We start from the raw sequence: 23,157 nt of genomic DNA, 5'->3' as shown, positions 1-23,157 counted from the left end.
TTCCAGGGGCTAAACTCATATTGTCGAACTTGATGGCAAGTGCCTGGCCTATGGCTGCATAGTGTTGTATGATACTTTGTTTGTGTTCTGACAAATAAAGTTTGCCTGCAGATCAGAGTGTGGAGCTAGCCACTAGTTAACCATAGAGGCCAGGCAGTGGTGGCACACACCTTTAATACCAGCACTAGGGATTTGGAGACAGGAATATAAGGAGGGCAGAGACAGGATCTTGCCACCCATTCAGTCACAGGATTCATAGAGGTAAGAAGTTATTGCTCCTCTGATCTTTCATCTTTCACCCTAATATCTGACACCAGGATTTTATTTGTTAAGACTAGTTAGGGTCACTCTTCAACATGGTCTTAATACACAACTGATAACCTTTCCGGAGGCTCCTGTGATGATGAACATTCAAGAAATTAAGTGACCAAGTGTTTCTAGGACTGAACCTGATGAGAGACTCAGAAACTAAGAGGCTAGAGGACTAGAAAAAATTATGCTCAATAAAGCCTCTGGAAGGTCCCTGACATTTACAGAAAAATAGGACAGTGTCCTGAAGACCTTGTCACTGGACTTTTGTTCAGAGACACAAAGTTTGTATAATAACCACCCAAGAGATCCTGCCACAGTGAATAAAGGGGAACATGATCCAGGACAAATGTCAAGTCTCTGCACAGATACACACATATGTTCACACATCCTCACACACACATGTATCTATACACATGCAGACATGCGTATACATGTACACACGTGACCATGCAAAATGCCCTAATGAAGTCAGCAACAGCATGGTTTCTTATAACCTCCTTGAAGAGAACAAAGTTTCCAGTTCCCTTGCTCAGATGATTGGCAGAAGCATGAGATGGCCATGGAGAATCATCTCCCAGTAATTTCTAGTCCCCGAGAAGGATTGTTATTACAGATTTTCTGCTTTGTTCTCAAATGTCAGCTCCTGGCTCCTTCTTCCCTACTCAGCAGAGCTTACCCCTCGCTTACCTTCCCACAAACCCCCTCACCACCAGTCTGCATTTGTTTCTGGCTCTACCTTTTCTTCATTACTTAATAGATGATACATGGTCCTGACTTTTACAGTCTAGCTGATGTGTATCAGCGTACACAAAACGGCTGAAAAATGAGAGGGGCAAGTCCCTAATCCTAGACACACACAAAAGGAAAACAGGTGCAGAGTCTGCTGAGTTTAACCTGACATGGGAGGGGATAGGAACCATGTGTGACTGAGTCCTATCGCCAGGAATCTCTCTTCAGGAGGAGGCCTTCTGGAAATGACCTATGAAAGGATGGTTGGAGACTGGACAGGTTCAAGGAGGGAAGGAGGATAGAGAGAAGCATCATAGGAAGAGAGACATTTTCACGAAAGGGAATTTAAAAAATTGCAGTGTGTGTCGGGGGTGCGCTGAAGCAAGCAACTTAACGCTGCTGGAATGTAAGCTTCCAGGTCACAGGTATAAAGGAAGAACTTCCCGCAGGCTGCCACGATTGTCTCTCTTCATTTTGTTCTGGGTTTTGTTTGGGTTAGGATCTCACTAAGTAGACGTGGCTGGCCTCAAACTCGCAGAGATCCCCCTGCCTTTGTCTCCTGGGTGCTGTGGTTAAAGGCGTATGTTACCATGCCGGACCCTGTTCTCCAAGTTTCATAACCTCACATTTTACATTTAACTGTACGGTTTTATGGACATATTTTTTGTATTTGATTAGAAGTAGAAAGGAAAGGTACTTTTTGCTCCCCCCACTTTTTTTTTTTTTGGTTATGACTATACAGCTGTTTTTGTACTGTTTATTTATCATTTCCTAAGTGTAGATAATGGTATAATAACCAGTTATGAATTTTTACTATATTTATTTTAAATCAATATTCTTATTAATTCCTTGAGAATTACACATGATATATCTTGATCAAAATTATCTCCACAACTCCTCCCAGATCCATCCTCTCCACTCTCACATCCCTACCCAGCCAACTTTGAATTTTCTTCCTTTTTAAAAAGACACATCAAATCCAGTTTGTGTTACTCAGCTACTCCTGGGTGTGGGGCCAACCCCTGGAGAGTGAAAATCCCTGAACTTTGGGGTGAGGGGTGTGATATGCATATTTCATTTAGGGCTGAGTATTCTACAACCTCTTATTCTCTGCACATTAACCAATTGAAGGTCTATGTATTAATTGCCATTGACAACAAGAAGAGGTTTCTCTGATGAGAGTTGAGAAATGCATGGTCTATAAATATAGCAATGAGTCATTAGGAGTCATTTTAATACTATGTCCATTTAGCAAACTAATAGTATTAGGTTCTCTACTAGGGCCTGTGATCCATCAAGCCACAGGTTCTTAGCCCCATGAACAGTGCCAAGTATGAGTTCCATCTCATGGAGAAGGCCTTAGATCCAATCAGAAAGTGTTTGATTACTCCTGCTATAATTATGTCACTACCATACACACAGGCATATTTTGTCAGGTAGGTTGTAGATCACAGGGTCCCCCACTGGATGATATTGATGAATACTCTTCTCCTTCAGTAGCATGTGTAGCACCTTCCAGCACTATGAAAGATAGCCAGTAGGAATGAACCTTCCAGGTCAGTATCAGGTTGGCATCCCATGTTTTATGATTCAAGTTATGTGGTGTCTTCAGGAGTAGGGTCTTTCAATCAAGTTCTGGAAGGTAACTGAAAATGCTAGCAATAGCCTGTAATGCTTGGTGGTCTATGGGGCCCCACTGGCAAAATACTCATAAAGAAGTAACCTATTCCTGGTGCTGTCTTCTTCTTCTCCTTCTCTCCTCCTCCTCCTTCCTCCTTCTCCTTCTCCTTCTCCTCCTCCTTCTTTTTCTTCTTCTTTCTTTTGCTAGCATGTGGTGTTTACTTGGGGTATTGTCCCTCCATTGTAGGATATTTCCATTAAAAGTATATTTATATATTTGGTTTCTTCTTCTATATATATATATATATATATATATGGATAATATGTATACATATATATATATATATGTTTCCAAAGTAATGTTCCAATTCATATATCTTCTTCAAAAGGCCTTTCATGTTAGTTATTCCTCCCCATATTCCATCATCTATTCTGCTGTTTTACCTTCTGACCCTTCAGTTGTTTATTCAATAAATGTAACAATACTTTGAGTAAAAGTTCAAAAGATCTATGATGATACAGGACAAAACAGAGTGCTCCAAAATGGAACTTTTCCCCAGATTGAGGTATTTGCCATAGCATATATAATATAATTGCACATCCATTGTGATGTCTGGACTTGACCCAGAGGCACATGACCGACTGGAAAATGTCCCTGGTTGAATTTGGCTGGGTGAGAGCTGCCCACAGGCAACACTAAACATTGTCAGAAGATTTTTTTGAAACCAGATGATGTGGTCACTACAGCTAATAAAGACAACATTGCGGATAAAGCTAACCAAGTGTGGTGGTACACACCTGCAATCCTAGCCCTCTAGAGGCTACAGCAAGAAAATCAGGGGTCAGACCAGCCTAAGCTACAAAATGTGAACTCATGGCAAAAAAAACAAAAACTGAACAATAACGAGAGCCTGGAAGAGGAAAGATTATTACTTTTGGTGGAGAATTTTATAAATGACCATAATAATGATAAGCGTTGTAAAGCACTGTTATTATCTGAACACAGACCGATTCATTTTTATGTGTTCAAAGCTTATAATACCAACTAATTATAGCAATTACCTTCAGGTAATTGGTTTTCTATTATAAAACTAATACTCAAATCTGTTTATTGGTTTACTTTATGTCTATTAAAATCTACATTTCATTATAGTTTCAGCCAGACTATATTTTATTTTGACTTAGCTGAATTTCTGTCTCTTAAACCAAAAGAAAACTGGAGAACTTGGATTGTTGCTGAATTGAACTATTTATCCTGACCTCCCTTGTGTAATCAATGGTAAAGCTACAAGTCTGATGAGTAGAGATTGATCTACATGGTGAGGAAGGGGAGCAACCCTTACAGTCCCTTTGTTAGAATCCTCCAGGGCTCCTGTAACTGAAACAAATCATGGTCACCAAGACAAAAAGCCCTAAACTGAAACAGATGCCATGGCCTCTTTCAAACATCATGACACAGCTCACCAAATCCCCAAACGTATGTTTTGTTTATCTCATGGTTTCTCGATTGAGAGTTTGCCATTCTGGCTTTACTCTTAACATCCTGAACACAAGAGAGCCCATTCGAGTATGGAAAGATATTTGAGAGCAGAGCAACAGCATAGTGTTAAACTGAGAACTTTTTCAGAGGCCTTCTGCGAACTCAAAGATGTCTGAAGACTTCCCTTTAAACTTCCTCTCTTGCCTTAACTGATAGAGTTTGATTTTTTACAATTGCCAAATGCCACTCCAGTTTAAATGACAGCTGCCAGGAGAATATGGCCTTGAGTTGCTGGGACCTTTAGTTCTCGGTCTTTAGAAGATAGTGCCATGGTTTAATGTGAGCTGTGGTTCTTAGGAAGTACAGGTGTTCACAGCCATGCTAAGCATTCTTGGGCATATGAAGAGACCTTGGTAAATGTTCAGTCTGTTTACTCAGCTGCAGTGTTTGACTATTTATCTGCCCACTAAGGCAAAGTAAGGAGTTACAGAGAAAATAGAGTTCACATTGGGATTATAAGATAAGGAAAGATCTACGAAAGGCCAAAGCATACAAAACCATACTATAGCTATAACCATTATTGTAATCAGCTTAACTGTGCAGAAATATTCACAGTAATGTTATTTGAATGTTATTTCTAGTGTAAGCATTAGGAAGTGAGGAAATCTTCAGCTCTATTTGTGGTGTTGCCATTTGAAAACCACTGATACCAATCCCAGTTGATACAGTGGACATTCTTCTCAATTGTATATTAGTCATTGCTTTCCTAACTACTTCACATGTTAATTTACAAAAAGCAAGTTGGGTGAAGTATGGAGACATAATCTATGATCTGTAATTTGCTATAATGTGGGTGGATGGTTTTATTTTATTCTTAATTGTGAGTGTGTGTCTCTGTGTGAGTATGTGCACAGAAGTGCAGGTGCCAGCAGAGACCAGAGAGGGCGCTAGAGTCCCCTGGGTTTAGAGTTACAAACAGGTGTGAGCTGTCTGACCTGGGAGCTAGGAGCCAACTTAGAATCCTCTTTAAGAGAAGTGTGGGCTATTAGTCACTAAACTATCTCTCCAGCCCAAGGGTGGGTTTTTAAAATTCGGTATCTCAGTGGAACACAGAGAAAACTGGAAACTCTGGAACTAGCACCTGAAATATGCTTCTCAAAATATGCCTCTCAAATTTGGTGTACTTTTTTCTTAGCTTTTAACTATAGCTTTTCCTTCCTCTTCATATATATATTAAGCTGACAAACATTGTATATCTGCATTATGTACAACACAATATTTTTAAATATATAAGCATGTGGAATGAATAAACCACGTGAATTAAAATGTGCTTCACCTCATAGTTTACCCATAGTGAGAACACTTAAAATCTATCCTTCTTGTGGCTCTTACATATATAATGTACTGTTATTAACCATGGTCACCATGTCATGTAGTAGAGCTCTAGAACTTATTCCTCCTACTTAAACTGAAATATGAACCTTTCACCAACCTAGTCACATAGCCCTACTTATAGCCCTGGTTGTTTCATTCTAAATTCTAAGTTTCCAGAGTCCTCATGTGCTATTTGTCTTTCTGTGCCTGGTTTATTCCACTTCAAATGATGTCTTCCAGGTTCATCTATGCTCTTGCAAATGATAGAATTTCCTTCACTTGTTAGTCTTAAAACTATTTCATTGCTTCAGAAAACTGAAAAAATTAATCAGAATTATTATATCCCTGCATATTAAACTGATTTCATATCTTGGCTGTTTTATGAAAAATGCAGCAATGAGCATGGGGATGTGTATCTCTTCAATGTACAGAATTTCTAACTTTGTATATATGTTCATTAGAGGGACTGCTAGATCAAATGTTAGATTCAAAACACTTACATGCTGTTTTGAATCCAGACTATACTAGTTTACATTTTTACCAACTGTTCAAGAGTTTCTACTTTACATTCTTACCAATTCTCATCATTTGTCTTTTTACCAGGATCTGTTCTAACAGGTACATGGTGATAGGGCTTTATGGTTTTAATTAGCATCCACTTTCTCCTTTTTAAGTTCTTTTTTCCCTCTCTCACTATGTTGCCCAGGTTGGTCTGAAACTCACATGTGTAGCACAGGCTGGCCTCAGTTCAAGTCCTTCCTTCTGCCTCAGTTGCCCAAGTCTGGGATTATAAGTGTGTGTCAATATACCCAACCTTGAGTATTTTTAATATGCTTATTGGCCTTTTGTGTGTCATCTACTAAGAAATGCCTATTCATGGTTTCTTCCTTCCCATTTTTAATTGAGTTGTTCTCTTGCTATCTAGAACCATTCATTGAAAAGATTATCTTCCCTTCAATGAATTGCATTTTTACCTTTGCTAAAACAAAACAAAACACTTAAATATGTTTATGGGTTCTACTTTTGGTTCTCTGTCTTCTATTGACCATGTGTCCATCCCCTGCAACTACATCACACTGTCATAGTTATGAACCTATATAGTAAACCTTAGAATTGGATACACATAATCATCAGAGATTATGTTTCTTTTCTGAGACTTGTTTTAACCAATATAAGGGCTGTGCTTTTGCGTGTATATTTTATGATGAGCTTGAATATGTCTGGGAAAGTCCCAGCCGTGCATTTAACATGAATTGCAACAGCCACAAATCAGTTTGAAGGGTGGAATCATCAGTAGATTGAACCTTTGAACCCATAAACATAGTGTCAGATCCCTTATTTACATCTCTAATTTCTTTTATCAGCACTTTGACATTTTTCAGAATACAGATTCTGCACATGGCTGTTAGTTTTATTGCTGAATATTCCACTACTTTGAAATAATTGTAAATGTTATTGTGAATTTTTTAAATGTAGTGAGTGTTCTCTCAGAGACGCCTCCCCCACCTAATAGAAGCATACAGTTAAGACTAGATCTGAAAGCTCCCTGGTCACAGTTGGTGTTTTATTTGATGAGCAGGCTTCCTGAATAAAGGAGGCAGAGCCAAGATACCTTCCCAGTGAGGGTGGACTGCTAGCGCAGCCTCACTAGGAACCTCCATGCATCTGAGCTGAGAGACCTTCAGCTAGTTCTTTCCATCTCAGAGATTTAATTTCCTCTAATTATAAAATGAACATAATGATGTTTTGTTGCCGATAATGCTGAGTAGATGCAAGTGAATTAGACGAGGTAACATGCGAGAGTACCTAGCAGGCAGCCTCACAGCTACCTTGTGAGAAAAGGAAGCTTCTTGTGGACAATGTATTCATTTCTCATTAGAAATGAAAAACATTGCTGCTTTGGAACTGTACTGGCTTTAGAACACATTGTCCCACTAGAAATAAAGCTTCAAGTAGTGTGAGCCTTTGTTATATGTCTAATTTATTTTTAAAGGCTACTTGTTATGGTGACAATGTCTGTCCTGAGGTTCCTCCTTTAGATCTTTTTTTTAATAAAATCATTGGGTGTGTGGGTGACAGTGGTCAAAGCAGAGAGTCAGTCCAAAGGGAACACTTTGGCCTCTGCCTGGAGTGCCATCCTGAGCTCATCTCTGTGAAGAGTTTCTAAGGACTACTGTCTAATGCTTGGTCATGGAGAGCCTCCTAATGCAAGTCTCTTTCTCTTCTTCCAGCAAGGATTGAAAATAGTTCACCATGCAGAGAAGACACTGTCCAGCTTCTGCAAGTGGCAGAAAAGCATCAATCCCAAGAGTGACCTCAACCCTGTCCATCATGATGTGGCTGTTCTTATCACCAGGTACCTCAGAGGCTATGTGGAAAGGAGGGTAACCAGCTGAAAAAGGCTAGTGGCTGAAAGTCTTGTCATTGGCTCACCCTCATGGGATTCTAACTACCCTTTTCTGCTCTTGGTTATTTGAGACCTTGCTGGCTCATACCATACAGAGGGCATATTAGCAAGCTTGTTGATATTGGAAAACTCTCCTTTCTTATAAACTACATCTGTTAGCAAACAAGTCTCTTTTCTTATCATAACAAAGACTTTACCTTTAAAACTATCTTCTTTGCACCAAGAAATCTAATTTCATTCTTTTATTTCTATTTAATCTTCCCCTTTTCAATTTATGAGACACTACTATCCAGGACCTTACCTGTTCTAACCCACTCCTGGCTGATGCCTAGGATACAGTGTACACATCCTTCCCTACGAAAACAGAGTGATATAAATGTTCTTTTCTCCTTTTTGCCCTCATGATTTTAATAGGGGAGTATAGTGCAGTGGTAGGTCACTTGCCTAGTATTGGTGATGTCCTGCATTTAGTCCATATCATTGCAAAGATGTGATTATGTTGTAAGCACAGATGGATTCTATGGTGCTATAAAAAACATCATAACTTTCAGGATCCAGAACTATGAAAAGCTAATGAGCCTTCCCAATCAATTCAGGCTCTTTGAAATCTATGGTTTTTCACTGGCTTAGTAAATATTTATTGACTTCCTACTAAGTTCTTTATAGTAAGGGCTTATCTAATAAGGGGAGGAGTTAGTTCTTACTACACAGCTTATTCAAATTTACAGACATCCAGAAATCTAAGGATGTGTACTAAAAGAGGCCTCTTCTGCTAGGAAGAGCCAGAGCCTTTGTGATTAATGTTCTACATCCACACAAACCTACTCCACAGGGGACTACTGGTCAACCTAAGGTACAGTAGATCCTAGGAATGCATTGCTATAGGTTTATACCAAAATCTTCTCTTGGAACAGATTTGTATATAACTAACTATTCCTTTATTGTCTCCCCTTTCCCCCTCTTCAATGCTAAACTCTTAGTAAGTACTTCTTAAAAATTATGTAACAGACAGGGCCTCCTTCCAAATCAACATGAGAGAGTTAATGGACTATCAATGGGTGTCATACACTTTTTACCCAGCATGTCCCTGAAGAGCTGTACTTTTAAATTAAGTAATAAAACATGCATCCTACAGTCAAGGTTGGGATGTATATATCTGGAGACTGTATGATCTACCTCTACAATGCTCAACCCTCCAACAGCTGCAGACAGTGAACATATGACTCACATCTACATTGCCCATGAAAGGGGGCTGCTTCTCTCACTCCCTTGACCTACCCACTGCCATTCAGAGAACCGAGAGCTCTCATATGTTCTCCAAGTGTGGATCCCTTCCATTTCCCTAAGGACGCAAAAAGCAAGTGACCCATTCGTTGCTGCAGAAGATGCCCACACAAATCTCAAGAGCTAAGCTTTGCAGCTGAAGTCTAAATGCAACACCAGCACTTGTGCTAGTCAGAAGCTCTTCCTGGGCTTGAAGAAAGTCTGGTGACTAATGAATGACTCTCTGAAAGCTCTTGCCAGCGATTGAAATCATCTGTCTAGGCCATGAGAGCATGCTCTTATTTTTGAAAAGCTGTAGTGTTTTCTAATATCTTAGGAGTCTTTCCCTTTTTCCAGTTAATGCTTGGTGAAAAGGAGAGATCAAGTATCACAGTGTGTATGTGATACTCACATACACAGTGCACACATGCAAGTTTTATTAGTGTAGTGTGATTGGATAATTAATTTCATCTCTTTGTGGGATAGTGGGAGAAATTGCATTTTTCATCAAACAATAACAAGACAAACAAACAAACCTCAGATGAGTTTTGAAAACTGTCCTCAGAAAGACCAACAGGGATTTTCATGTCTTTAAAGAAAATTGTTAATGATCCTTTCCTTATACAATGTTCAAATGAACTCATATTAACAGTGCAATATATTGTTAGCCTAATCACACTAGTCTCCTGAGATGATGAGCAGAAACCACTCAAAATAAAATACTTTAAATTTACCCAACACTTTAAAGCTGGGAAATTCAATTAATTAAGAGATAAAATCAGAATAGGTCCAGTGAATTCAAAGTTGATCCCTGTTCTCATATGGACTTTATTTTAAAACATGCTTAAAAGATACTAACCATAGTAGGTTATACTGATGTATTTGTACAGGAAGTCTTCTCAAACAAGTCTGTGGGTATTTAAGCATCTTTGTTCTCTGCTTCCAGAAAGGACATCTGTGCTGGTGTCAATCGCCCTTGTGAGACTCTGGGGCTGTCTCAACTGTCAGGAATGTGCCAGCCTCACAGGAGTTGTAACATCAATGAAGATTCTGGCTTGCCCCTGGCTTTCACCATCGCCCATGAACTCGGGCACAGGTAAAGACTTCAAGCAGCAGAGATCCACTTGCAGGGTTCATGTATCAGTAGCCCTGAATGGAATGTAAAGCAATTTAAACTGAGTATCACAAGATTCACTTAGCATGTGGCACAGGTTTACCCCCTGACCTCTGCACCTTATCTGAGAGGTGGGGGTAATGCCACATGTCATGACCTGCATCCTTAACATTTATAACAATTATGGATTAGAACCAGTGAGAATTTCTTAAAAAGGCAATGTTTGTTTACTTGTTTCTTTGTTTGAATTTTGCTTAAGACACAGTCTCAGGGTGTAGCCCACACTGGCCTGAAACTCACTATGTTGCTCAGGCCAGCCTTTAACTCTCCTATCTCAGCCTCCAAAGTGCAGAATTGTAGTTAAAGCACTATTCTACAGACATAAACAAATGTAACACATCTTTACATAGTTAAAATAATATTCTACAACACTGATTAATACATCCCATCATTCCAGAGGATTGAAGTCTCTAAAAGGAATGAGCAAAATATCTGATTTCCAGCTGGGCTGTGTGGTGATATATTGTGTCCCCAATATATTGTGCACCCTAATAAAGTTTATTTGAGGACAAAGGAAAAATCCAGCCACTATAGTAAACATAGAGGTCAGGCAATGGTAGCACACACCTTTAGTCCCATCACTGGGAAGGCAGAAATCCATCTGGATCTCTGTGAGTTCAAGGCCACACTGGGAACAGAGCCATGCAAGGGTGGTATGTACCTTTAATCCCAGCACTAACCATAAAGGTCTGGAGGGCTGTATAGATAGACAGGAAGTGACAGAGCTGGGCAGGAAGAGGAAGTGATGTAGCTGGGCAGAGAGAGGAAATGAGATAGCAGAACACAAAGGCATATAGACGTGACATACAGGAAGTAGGTCTCTTTGGAGAGTGAGGTGTCAGTGAGGTAAGGTTGTCTGTGGCTTGTCCTATTCCTCCGATTTCTCAGTTTTTTACTCCAATATCTGGCTCTGGGTTTTCATTAATAAGACAGTTTAGCAATTTGTCTTACAGGATGATGGTGGCACATGCTTTAATCCCAGCACTCAGGAGGCAGAGTCAGGTGGATCTCTATAAGTTCAAGGCCAGCCTGGTCTACAGAGTGAGTTCCAGGACAGCCAGGACTACTTCACAGAGAAACCCTGTCTGAAAAACTAAAAAAGAAAAATAAATCTGATTTCCAGAGATTTAGCTATAGAATGATATGAAAAATAAAGGGCCACTCTAGTTTTGAAAAGGTCTTGGGAGATCATTTTGAGGAATAAGTTTAAGTGCCAATAGTAAGGTGTATTGCAAGGTAATTGACAGGAAGTTATAAAGCTTCTACTAAAGCAATTTACTGACTAGGGGCTGAAGCTGCCTGGACTTTAAGCCAGAGAAAATACTGTCCCTGGTGAGAAAAGCATGAAAGTCCTTTAATCTGATTATAGTTGGTATGGTTGTGGAATGACAATATTAATGTCACTAAAAACATGCAAAATTAGCATTCTTGAGCTCCTATTTATGTCATTGGATTTTCATTGAGCCATGGCTGATCTCAGCAGTCATATGAACTAGATACTATTATTGTTAGCCTATGTCTTATATGTATATATGAAACATTAAATAAAAAGTTGAAACGTTCTATAAACTTTCAAAGATCATTTACACACCAGTTAGTAGAACATTCAAGTTATTTAAAAATGTTTTGGCTAGATGCATCATATGAAGTCAGGTTTCAGAATGTTTGAGTGAAGTTTTGAGAAACATTCTAGATTTGCCAGACATCAAAGGCTTCCACAGGTAGAGATCTTAGCCTCTGGTAGCTTTGTTTGGCAGTGTATGTGCTAACCACAAATCAAAGAGAATTGTCTAACAGGAGATTCAAAGTGAGGAGTCCTATGAACAGTTAAACCACCCCTGCTGCTTCATGGTAGCCTGCCCCCATCACTATTTCTACAGACATCCCCTCTCTATAAAGAAGAACAAACACTGGGCATACTCAGTGTCCCACTAGAAAAGAGTCAGAACTGAGAAGAACCCTGGAGACTGTATTGCATCAGGTGGGACCTCTTCAGTCTGGGCTCAGTCACCATTAGCCCATAAAGCTTATAACTTTGCAAAATAATTTTACCTACATGACAAGGCCAGAACATTGCCCCATGGCTGCAAAAAGTGAACGCTTGCTCTGACTTTTCCATCAATCAGTAGTATGACCCTAAACAGTTCCCTTGATCTTGCTATACTTAACTTGGTCTGTTACATGAGTAGGCTGCACCAGGCAAATTCTGAGGGGCTGTGATTTATTGAACCCTCACAACACAGCCCCAGTGACAAATCTGATATTTTTTAATATCTTTGGTTGTCAAAAATTCAGAGACAGAGAACATAGATGACCTTTCTGTAATTAAATGATGATTAGCAATCTGGAGGAGCTACAAAAAAAAATGCTAATCTTGGAAAAACCAAGCAATAATTGTTGGTCTTAGCAAAATGACATCTCCAAGTGAGCCATTGGTGTCGATAGCACACCTTCTAGCAAGTGAGTATAGAAGAATCAAACTGAGAAGCGATTGTTTAAAACCATTCTAGCAACCATGTACCCAATCTGAAGAAACAGCGAGAAGATATATCTTGATAACAGGCATGTGTAAATGTCATTCGTGCTTAGAAAATGGATCCTTTGTATTCCCAAGTTCAGTCTGACATGTAAAGAAAGAGAAATGTAAGTCAAAAACAAAACAACAACAAAAAAAAAAACACAGCAGTTTTGCGCCAGTTCTGAGCAATCCATGGTATGATTATCTGGGCATAGTCTATCACCTTGGTGATAAACGATGCATGTGTTTACTACTTATCTGAAGTGGTGGACTGTTTGTTATTGTACTGACTGGGATTAGTGACTGAACACTAGTTCAGAGCTAGGCAGTGCATTTGGAAATTCTTTATCCAGTTCTTGTGTTGTTGACAATGTTCTATTTCATATTATACAGGAAAGATGACGATCTGGTTCTAAAAACAAATCTTTGTAAGTAAAAATTGCATTCTGAAATAAAAGAACACTTGAGGGAGAACCAGCTAGTGTTTCAGTTCACTCGGAAGCTGACTAGGGATGAGTATACAGTAATCAAATACCAACAGGGAAATAGTCAAGGGAGAGGAGGAGATAATAGATCAATCACCTTAGCTTTTTCTGCACCTCAATTTCATAGAGACACTCTCAAAAATTATCCTCCAGGGCTATTCCATTCAAAGAGGAAAACCTGACTTATTTTACATAAAATATCCTTACATCATTTGTCAAAGATTGTTCCCAGAGGCCTGTATTCCATCTTAGTCCCACCATGGTAGGAAAAGGCAGGACATTGTCATGTAGCCTTGAGGAAAGCCAGACAAAGTGATGCAAATACTTCTATTTGGAAGTCAGCTGATAGTAAGCATGTTGGCAGGTACCTATAGCATCTGCTGCTTAGGAAGCAAGTACTGCCCTCCACGAAATTCAGAGTCAAGGAATGGTCTCAATGCTCTTTTTTCTATTCCTCCTTTTACGTATGGTGTAAAACCTCAACCATTGTATTAAAAACCCATGAAGGTTCTGAGAGATGGAGACTAAAAGGAAACCAAGGTTGGAACCACAAAACCAAAGGATGACACAATAAATTCCCTTCTTTTCTTTTTTCTCACATTTCAGATTTGAGGATGATAGAGCCTGCAACCTGAAAACAGATACAAAAATCTCCTGCCAATAAACCTATACTCTTTCTCCAAAGGACCCTGAAAGGCACGTTGCAATGAGACAGAAAAAAGAAAAAAAGTTAGTTAGTCATTCTTTTACTGTAGCCACATATCATGGGGAGGAGCAATGTGGCCTTGGCCTCCTGGGTTAGCTGAGTTTAAGTAGGAAGCCTAGACTTCCATCTATTTGATACCATAAAGAATCAGTCAGTACTCAGCACTTGGGTGGTGCCACAAAGGCCTCATAGAGTCCTGGAGACTTTGATCCCCACAGGGCAGTGGGGAGTATCCCCCTAACTCCAGTCCTGTAGTGGAAGTGCAGGTGGACCTTGTGGATATGGGAAATTCCACTTGCTCCCAGGCCATTAGGAAGACTCTCCCTGACAGCTCAAGCATCCATTCCCATTCATGACCTCTTTTAAATTATTATTTCGTTTTATTTTACATATATAGGTGTATATGTCTTTCTGTGTACCACATGCATGCCTGGTCCCATGAGGGCCACAAGAGGGCATCAGTTCTTCAACTGGAATTCTACCACTGTGAGCTGCCATGTAGGTACTGGAAATCTAACCTGAATCCTGTGGAAGACCAGCCCATGCTCTTAACTGTTGAGCCATATCTCCAGCCCCAATTTTTAAAATTCATTTTTAAAAAAGAGATGAATAGAAATTCATTAACTTGATAAAGCACATCAATCAAATTATTCACGGTTAACACTGTATTTAATAATGAAAAGCTGTATGTATTCCTTCTAATCTCAGAAAAAGGTAAATACATCATTCTCATCATTTTATTCAAGATAATAGTAGTGTCAGTGAATGTGAGAAGGCAAGGAAAATGAAGAGGATACATGTTTGAAAGAAGAAATTTAAAAGTTCGATTTGAATATAGGATTGTTTTATGCAGAGAGAACCCCAGGGAATCCACACATATAAAAAAGGGAGATGTATGAGTTCATTGAAATGATGAGATGAGCATAAACATTTGAAGTCAATCATACTCCTGCTTCCCAGACAGATGGACACTAAGACTGGAAGATTAATCCCATCAAAACATCACTTTACCTTTGACTCTATTTCTGGCCTTTGGAATTGGGAGAGAATGGATTTCTCTTACTTTAAATTACTAAGTTTTTGGTAATTTTTTTAGAATTATTGGAAATGAATACACCATGTCTTGAATAAAGGACTAGAGTCTAGAACATATTAAAAAGAAACTTTAAAAACTCAATCATTAAAAAATATGATATGGAATTGAAAGGGTAATAGGAAGGAAGAAATGTTTGAGGGTGCAGAACTGCAAGATGCGGGTAAGAAGGAGACAGAGACGAGGTTGGGGTGGGGTTAACCAAAACCCAGTCGATAGAAAGATGCCATATGGAAATCTACTACTTCAAAATGAAAAAAAAAATAAAATAGTAATTAAAAAAAAGTAACAAATTGTCTGCCTGCCCCAGGTCATTCATTCACTGAGTCAAAGCCAGTTGTCTAGACAGTCTGATAGCTGTAAAGACTCAAAATAAAATTACATGTATTACGTATAAAAGAAAGAAAAGAAAATGGGTAAAAATGTCCATATGAATGGACATTTCACCATCTACTGCCATCAGCTTCTCAGATGCATGCATGACTTCATGATCCCTGTTCCCCCAATCTGTGCAAAGATTTTTGCTGGCTTTTTGTTGCACAGGTCTTGTCGAGCATTCATGTGTAAGACGGCCCTGTCATGTCTAACAAATAATGTTTCACTGCAAACATCCACTACTTCTGGCTCTTCTCATCTTTCCATTCCCTCTTCTGCAGTGGCCCCTTTGCTTTCAGAAGGAGAGGATGTGATACAGATGTTCCATTTTAGGCTGAGTACGCCATAGTCTTTTATTCTCTGTACATTGACTCGTTGTGGATTTGTGTACTAATTACCATTCCATCTATTGCAAAAGGAAGAAGCTTCCTTGATGAGAGTTGAAAGGTGCATTAATTTATGGATACAAAGATAAGAAACTTAGGTTGCAGCTCATACCATGTCCATTTAGCAAAATAATAGTATTGGGTTCTCCTCTAGGGCCTATGGCCCTAGCCAGCCATGGGGTTTGGGGCCAGTTAACTAAGCATAAATTCTGTCTTGTAGAGTAGGCTTTAAATCCAATGAAAAAAGAGTGTTGGTTATACCTGTAGATGCATGCCACTTTTGCATCAGTGGACATATCTTGCCAGGTCAGTTGTTATTGTAGTTTTCAGAGCTCACAGCAAGGTAAAATTGCTCAATACGTTATTCCCCTGACAATGTAAATAGAATCTTCTGGCACCATGAACATTCGCTAGTAGGATTAAAGCTTCCAGGTTAGGACCGGCTTGATTTCTTTATGTCCTATGATTCCAGTATATGATGTCTTCAGCAGGAGGGTGTAGCAGGAATCGTAAAAGTTCTTATTAATAAAATCAAACCTGAGGCCAGTTACTGGGTGAACACTGGAAGATCAGAGAAGCAGAACAAGCCACAGCTAACCTCACCTGGCCAACTTCTCAGCTGATCTTGTTTCCTCAGACTGGAAGCTTCTCTGTCCTCATCCCAATGGCTCTCAGCTGAACTGTGCTGCTCAAAAACCTAAAAGCTTAACCAGCCAAAATGCTTCTAATTTCTGGTCCTTGTGCCTTATATACCTTTCTGCTTTCTACCATCACTCTCTGGGATTAAAGGCTCGCTTTCTGGGATTAAAGGCGTGAGTCACCATGCCTGGCCATTTCTAGTGTGGCCTTAAACTCATGGAGATCCAGAGGGATTTCTACCTCTGGAATGCCAGGATTAAAGGTGTGAGTGCCACCATTTTCTAGCCTTTGTATCTAGTGGCTGTTCTGTCTCTGACCCTAGATAATTTTATTAGGGTGTACCATATTTTGGGGAACACAGTACCACCACAGGAGAGTCTTACAATCCACTTCTGAAGGGTATTCAAGAACAGTAGTGATAGCCTATAATTTAGGGGGATCTAAAAGACCCCACTGACCAATGACTTGTCAAGAGGTAGTTCATACTTGACACTGGGCTTTTTATTTGATAGTCATAGTGTATGGGAGAGGCATTATTCCTGTTATAGAATAACTCCATTTAATTTCCATACATACTTTTTAATTTCCATATATGTACATATTTGGGGAAGTTCATACAGTAATAAATTTCCACATAGAATTTTCAAAGGTTTTTGGTGTTACTCATCCCTCCTCATACTCCCTCCTCTACCCTGCCCTCCCACCCCACCATGTTTAACCTTTCATGTTCCATCATTCCCCTTTCTGCCTCCATTACACATGCATTCTATCCATCTTCTCTTAAAATCCCCCATGACTTCCTACCAGTTCCTGACTTCTATGGGTACTCAGCCTAAATGCCTATGAACTCCTGAATAGATAATGAAAATATACATGCACACAACAGAATATTATTCAGCTTAAAAAATGAAATTTAGAGGTAAATGGATGAAGCTAGTATTAATCATTCAGAGTGAGGCAATTCAAATTTGTAAAGTGTAGTGGTATGTTTGTAATCTAAGAAATAAAGCTTTCCTGAAGATCAGAGGACAGAACCAGCCACAGAGTTAAACACAGAGGTCAGGCAGTGGTGGCACACACCTTTAATCCTAGTACTTGGATCTGGATCTCTGTGAGCTCAAGGCCACACTGGGCTACATGAGATTGATCCAGTCTAAGAGAAAAACAGAGCCAGGCAGTGGTGGCACACACTTTTAACCCCAGCATTTGGGAAGCACACAGGTCATTAATCCCAGCACTAGGAAGTTTGAGATGGGAAGTGAAATGGCTGGTGGAGAAAGGCATATAAGGGATGAGGAGACAGGAACTGAGCCCTTTCCACTGAGGACTCAGAGGCATTCAGTCAGAGGATTCATGGAGTTGGCGACATGAGAAGTAGATGTGGCTTGTTCCTTTGTCTGTCTGATCTTTCGGCATTTACCCCAATATCTGGCTCCGGGTTTTTATTAAGACCAATTAGGATTTGTGCAACAATAAAGAGAAATGTCAAATGTTCTCTCCTATATCTAGCTGCAAGATTTGAAACTTGGATATGTATGTTTAAATTAAAATGCATAAAAATATTTTGTTCTTAGTAATGAAAACACCATGGTTATGTTGAGTATGTATATTGGCTCAATATCATCACCTCAGCTTCCTGATTGTGATCTATTTCATTTATAGAGCTTTTCTCCCTGTATGTTCAAACCTGGTATTTTCTGAAAGACTTAGAAAAGTTTGTATTCCCACTTTCATGACTCTTGCTCTCTGCAAGTTCCACTGTACCAAAATGAATAAACAATATGAGGTAAAGAGTAGATACACCCACAAAGTACTCCTGAGACCAAAATACTTAAGCTGTTACTTCAGTCTATAGTTTAGTAAACCCACTTTAAAGGAATTGAAACAACAAAGACTCAGATAAGAGGCTAGCCTAGCCACCCTGGGGATTGTTCCAGAAATACAGGATGCCTCTTTCAAACTACTTTTTGGATTCTATCCCAAAGGGTAGACGATATCTCCTTGGAGATAAACCCTCTACTGCTCTGGCCCCATGTGTTCTCATCCCTCGCTGTTACTGACTCACGGCTCCCATATGACTACTTCACCAGCTTGGGGATAGTAGACAGACAGCACATTTGTGCCATAGAACCTCTTTTCTTTCATAAAACAAGAATAGAGCTCAAGAGAAAATTCTATGATGCACTAAAAAGATGTAGGAAAACTAAAATGAGACCTTGGTGAACTTCTGTATTTAAAGTGCAGAATAACCAATAACTAGGAGTATAATGGTGTATACTGATTATCTCAGGGGAGTAGAAGCAAGTGGATCATGTGTTGGCCTGCAACAACAAGATTCTGTTTCAAATCTTAAGATGTAGTTCAGTGATTGAATGCTCTCCTAGCAAGTGCAAGAATCTAGATTCAGTCCTCAGCACTAAGAAAATACAAAAAAGTAAACCTCAAGCACACAGCTTTGTGTATTAGAATACCCTCTACTAAAAAGATCTTCGTTTTGGGACTGGGGGTGTTGCTCATTGGTAGAATGCTTGATTAGCATGCATGAAGCCTGGAGTTTGACCCTAGTACTTTATGAACCAAGTATGGTAACACATTCCTGGAATTCCAGCACCCAGGAGATGGAGGTACATGGATCACAAGTTCAAGGTCATTTTCAGCTATATAGCAAGTGAGAGGTCAACCTGGGCTTCATAAGACCCTGTCTCAAAAATATCTTCTTTGTGAATTTCTTTTGAGACCGGCTCCCAATATAGGACTTTTCCTAGCTACTAAATACATGACATTGTGCAGCAAATACTTCATGAGCTGCGTGGGACTGCTGGGCACCATCCTGGGGAAGCCTGTGTAGGGGATTTCTACTCTATCATTGTCTTTGTAAATAGTTGTGAAAGCTTTGCTGACTAATTCCGTGGTTCTTTTGTGAGTTTTGTATTCATGGAATGTGATTAAAGTTTGCACGTAAGTTTGCTGGTACTATAGTAAGTTAAACACAAGAAAACCTCTAAATCCCAATGTCTATTCTGTGCATGGGTTGCTAATGCTAATCAGATGCCATTAAAGTAAAATGTGAGCTTCTTAGTCAGAGGGGTGGGAAAAGTAAAAGGTTATGCTTTTCTGTATTCAGATCTGGAAAGCTAAGCTAACATCTCTAGGCTGTAAATGTCCCGTGCCCAGACTTCCATGGGAACAGATCTTTTTAGGAACCTGAGGCATCTCGGGAGAATCCTGAGGACACTGGTTGTATTTCCTAGGCACCCTCTGGTATGGCAGGAAGTCCAATATTATGATCCTTCAGGGTTGCCTTCCTGGTCCACCATAACAATGGAAGACCAGAGGCCAGAAAAACAAATGAATTCAAAATACAAAGATCTCTATTGAAGACCACATTTCCTCCGCAAGATGTAGGTCTTTTGACCTGTACAATTATTCTCTAAAAGAAGGAAATTAAGCAGGGAAATTATTATTTGTGTATGTACGTATGTGTATGTGCACATATGCGTGCAAATGTGTATATGTATGTATGTGTGTACATGTATACACACATGCATGGAGGCCAAAGGTCAACATTGGGTTAACTGTGTCTCCCTCACTTGTTCTCCATTTTATTTTTTGAGACAGGATCTCTCACTGGTCTTGAACTCACCAAGCAGGCTAGGCTGGTTAGCCAGTAAGCACCAATAATCTTGTCCAGCACTGGAACCATAGATGCTGGCTTTTTATGTGGATTCTGGGAGATAGAACTCATGTCTTTATGCTTGAGTTTACTGAGTTTGATTTACTGAGCCATCTTCCCAGACTCAGGGAAATTATTTTTAAAGCTTAAATTTCTGTTGCTCATGAAGCTCTTCTTACAGGCCAGGTCTTGCTAAGCGACTTTCAAATCTTTCTTCATTCGGATCTCTTCCTAGCACTGTGGTGACTACCCGTTTTCTAGAAGAGAAAAAACCAATGAGGGAAGTTGCAGTAGCTGAAATGTCATCAAACTGCAGAACCCAAATTCAATCCAGATTGTCTATCTTCATAACCTCTGAACCTCTCAACCACTGAACTGTGAGATCTCCCTGCCAGGTTGACATGGAGACCTGTTAGAAGGGAATAAAGAAATCCATTTGCTGATGCCTGTGCCTCCGCCAAAGTCTTCTTCAGGCTGCTTTCCTGCTCCTCTTGAATGAAAGTGGAAAGGAAGACTGGATTTGTTTATACTAGGGTTGCTTCAGCAGAGCAGGCTGGTGTACTGGGGCTTGCTTTGCCCTCCTGACTTCAGAATACAGGGAGGCAGGCTGGGTGAGCTCGGCTTTCTGCCAAACAGAGGTTTGCTTTTAATTCTCCATATGTCTCCCATGGTTATGGAGCTGAGGTCAGGGGCATGTCACTAATCTTCACTGAATTTCTGAGTCCAAAATTAGCTATGTCCCTCCAACTTCAAGGTCTCACTTCATAAACAGCTCCTTTGGAACAAAAGTGGCTTCCTGTGGGTTTTAATCACTTTGGTGAACCTGTGAGTTTCTCTTGTTTAATGCCTGTCTGCTTTCTGTTCCTGTGTTTTGTGTCAGCTTTGGCATCCAGCATGATGGAAAAGAAAACGACTGTGAGCCTGTGGGCAGGCACCCGTACATCATGAGCCAGCAAATTCAGTATGATCCCACCCCACTGACCTGGTCAAAGTGCAGCAAAGAGTACATCACTCGCTTCCTGGAGTAAGTGCAGTTACCTTTCATGGTGGCCTCACGTGGGTCTCTAAGTCAGATGTTGTAATGAGTTTTCTATAGTGGACTTAATGCCTGGGAAAGACTTGGTTTCATGTCCCAGTCCCAGTATCATGGTGGCAGCACAGGAGTAGATGCCCCATCTGCTTGCTGACTATGCTCCCTGTCCACAGGCAAGTGAGCAGCAACCTGCTTCTCCCTGGTTGATACTGCCCAGTGCGCGCGTGCGTGCGTGCGTGCGTGCGTGCGTGCGTGCGTGCGTGTGTGTGTGTGTGTGTGTGTGTGTGTGTGTGTTAGATTAAGTTACTCAGACTGACAGACTGACAGGTCAGAAATGTTCAGTCAAACCTGTTAACAACAAAATCACGATTGTCTATTCCCCCACCTTCCTACATTTTGTTTTGTCATTGTTACCTCGACACACACTACTAGAGTCAGGTGGGAAGGAAAACCTCAGTTGAGAAAACGCTCCCATCAGATTGCCTTTAGGCAAGTCTGTAGTGCATTGTCTTGATCACTGATGGATGGGAGTGGGCAGGTGGTCTTGAGTTGTATGAGAAAGCAGGCCGAGTAAGCCGTAAGGAGTAAGCCAGCAACAAGCACTCCTCCGTGACTTCAGCTTCAGATCCTGCCTCCAGGTTTCTACCTTTGCTTCCCCCATAGATAGAATGGTACCCAGAAGTAGGAGAAGCAATAAGCTTTACAAGAATACAAAGCTACATGACCGTAACATACACAGAGGACCTAGTCAGACCCATACAGAGTCCTGCTCTGTTTTGGGGAGGGAAAAGGAGGAGGAGTGGATCTGGGGAGAGGTGAGGTTGGGGGAGGGACTAGGAGGGAAAACTCCAGTCAGGATATAATATATGAGAGAAAATTTTTGAAGGAGGAGGAGGAAGAGAAGGAGGAGCAAGAGGAGAAATAATAAGCCCTTTCTTCCCAAATTGCTTTCGGTCATAGTCTTTATCACAGCAATAGAAACCTAACTAGGACATCTACAATTTGTATTTCCTAGATAACACTAAATGTATTCTGTTGCATATGATTTGCATTTCCTTTTATCAACTTTCTTTGAAGGCCCATAGGGTTCTCTTGCTTACAAGAATAAGGCTGTCAGGAAGGACAAAGAATAAATTGTTATGATGAAAATGTCTATTGGATGACTAGAAAGAGTCATAAGCAACTGCTCTGGTATTTTGCTGACTTGTTTGCAGCCGAGGCAGGGGATTCTGTCTTGATGATATCCCCAAAAAGAAAGGCTTGAAGTCCAACGTCATTGCTCCAGGAGTGATTTATGATGTTCATCACCAGTGCCAGCTCCAATATGGCCCCAATGCTACATTTTGCCAGGAAGTGGAAGTAAGTACTGGGTTTCTTGGTGCCTCTTGTGGGTCTGCGCAGGGTTTGAGATCTGTAGCTTGCTGAAGGAAGCACCAGAAAAAAACTTGGAAACTGCAGGCCCAGGCCCAGAAATGAAAGCTTTTTAAATATGTTCATATTTATGCAAATAAGAAGCATACAATTGGGATCACTGACATTCTCAGGCCCAAGTTTCTTAGAGTTCTGTGAAACACAATCTTTTGCAACTTGGAGGCAGTTCCGTGGTGATTTACAGAGTTCAAGTGTTTAACACCTATGAACTCTATAGCTGTTAACTTACTCCTTACAATTGCCCCTTTTCTTAATTTCCCTTTTATTGAAGAATAATATCCTGAGATCACAGTGTAGGAATTAGTCTCATTCCCAGTCACTCTTCTTCTCCATTATTTTCAAGTCTTGGCATTGTGCTCTTAAATAATTAACATCTCAGTCTTGCCTTCTTCATCACCACTGCTGTCTCAATTCTGGTGCTCTTCTCTTGATATCATGACTACCAACCCTCTATCTACT

The 23,157-nt window shown here is 40.2% G+C and overlaps 1 protein-coding gene across 1 annotated transcript in view; it reads left to right on the top strand.

Annotated features, from left to right (window-relative positions):
• The window catches only part of Adamts12 (ADAM metallopeptidase with thrombospondin type 1 motif 12), a 263,963-nt gene that overhangs the window by 143,797 nt on the left and 97,009 nt on the right, over positions 1-23,157 (top strand). Inside the window, 4 exon segments of the mRNA XM_028884425.2 lie at positions 7,747-7,871; positions 10,132-10,281; positions 21,115-21,258; positions 22,482-22,626. Of these exon segments, the coding sequence (XP_028740258.1) occupies positions 7,747-7,871; positions 10,132-10,281; positions 21,115-21,258; positions 22,482-22,626 (564 nt within the window).

The sequence above is a fragment of the Peromyscus leucopus genome, chromosome 11 (genome assembly GCF_004664715.2).
Source record: "Peromyscus leucopus breed LL Stock chromosome 11, UCI_PerLeu_2.1, whole genome shotgun sequence".
Taxonomy (NCBI): Eukaryota; Metazoa; Chordata; class Mammalia; order Rodentia; family Cricetidae; genus Peromyscus; species Peromyscus leucopus.
Note: the sequence above shows the minus strand (reverse complement) of the source record. Positions and strands in the feature narration are given on the sequence as shown.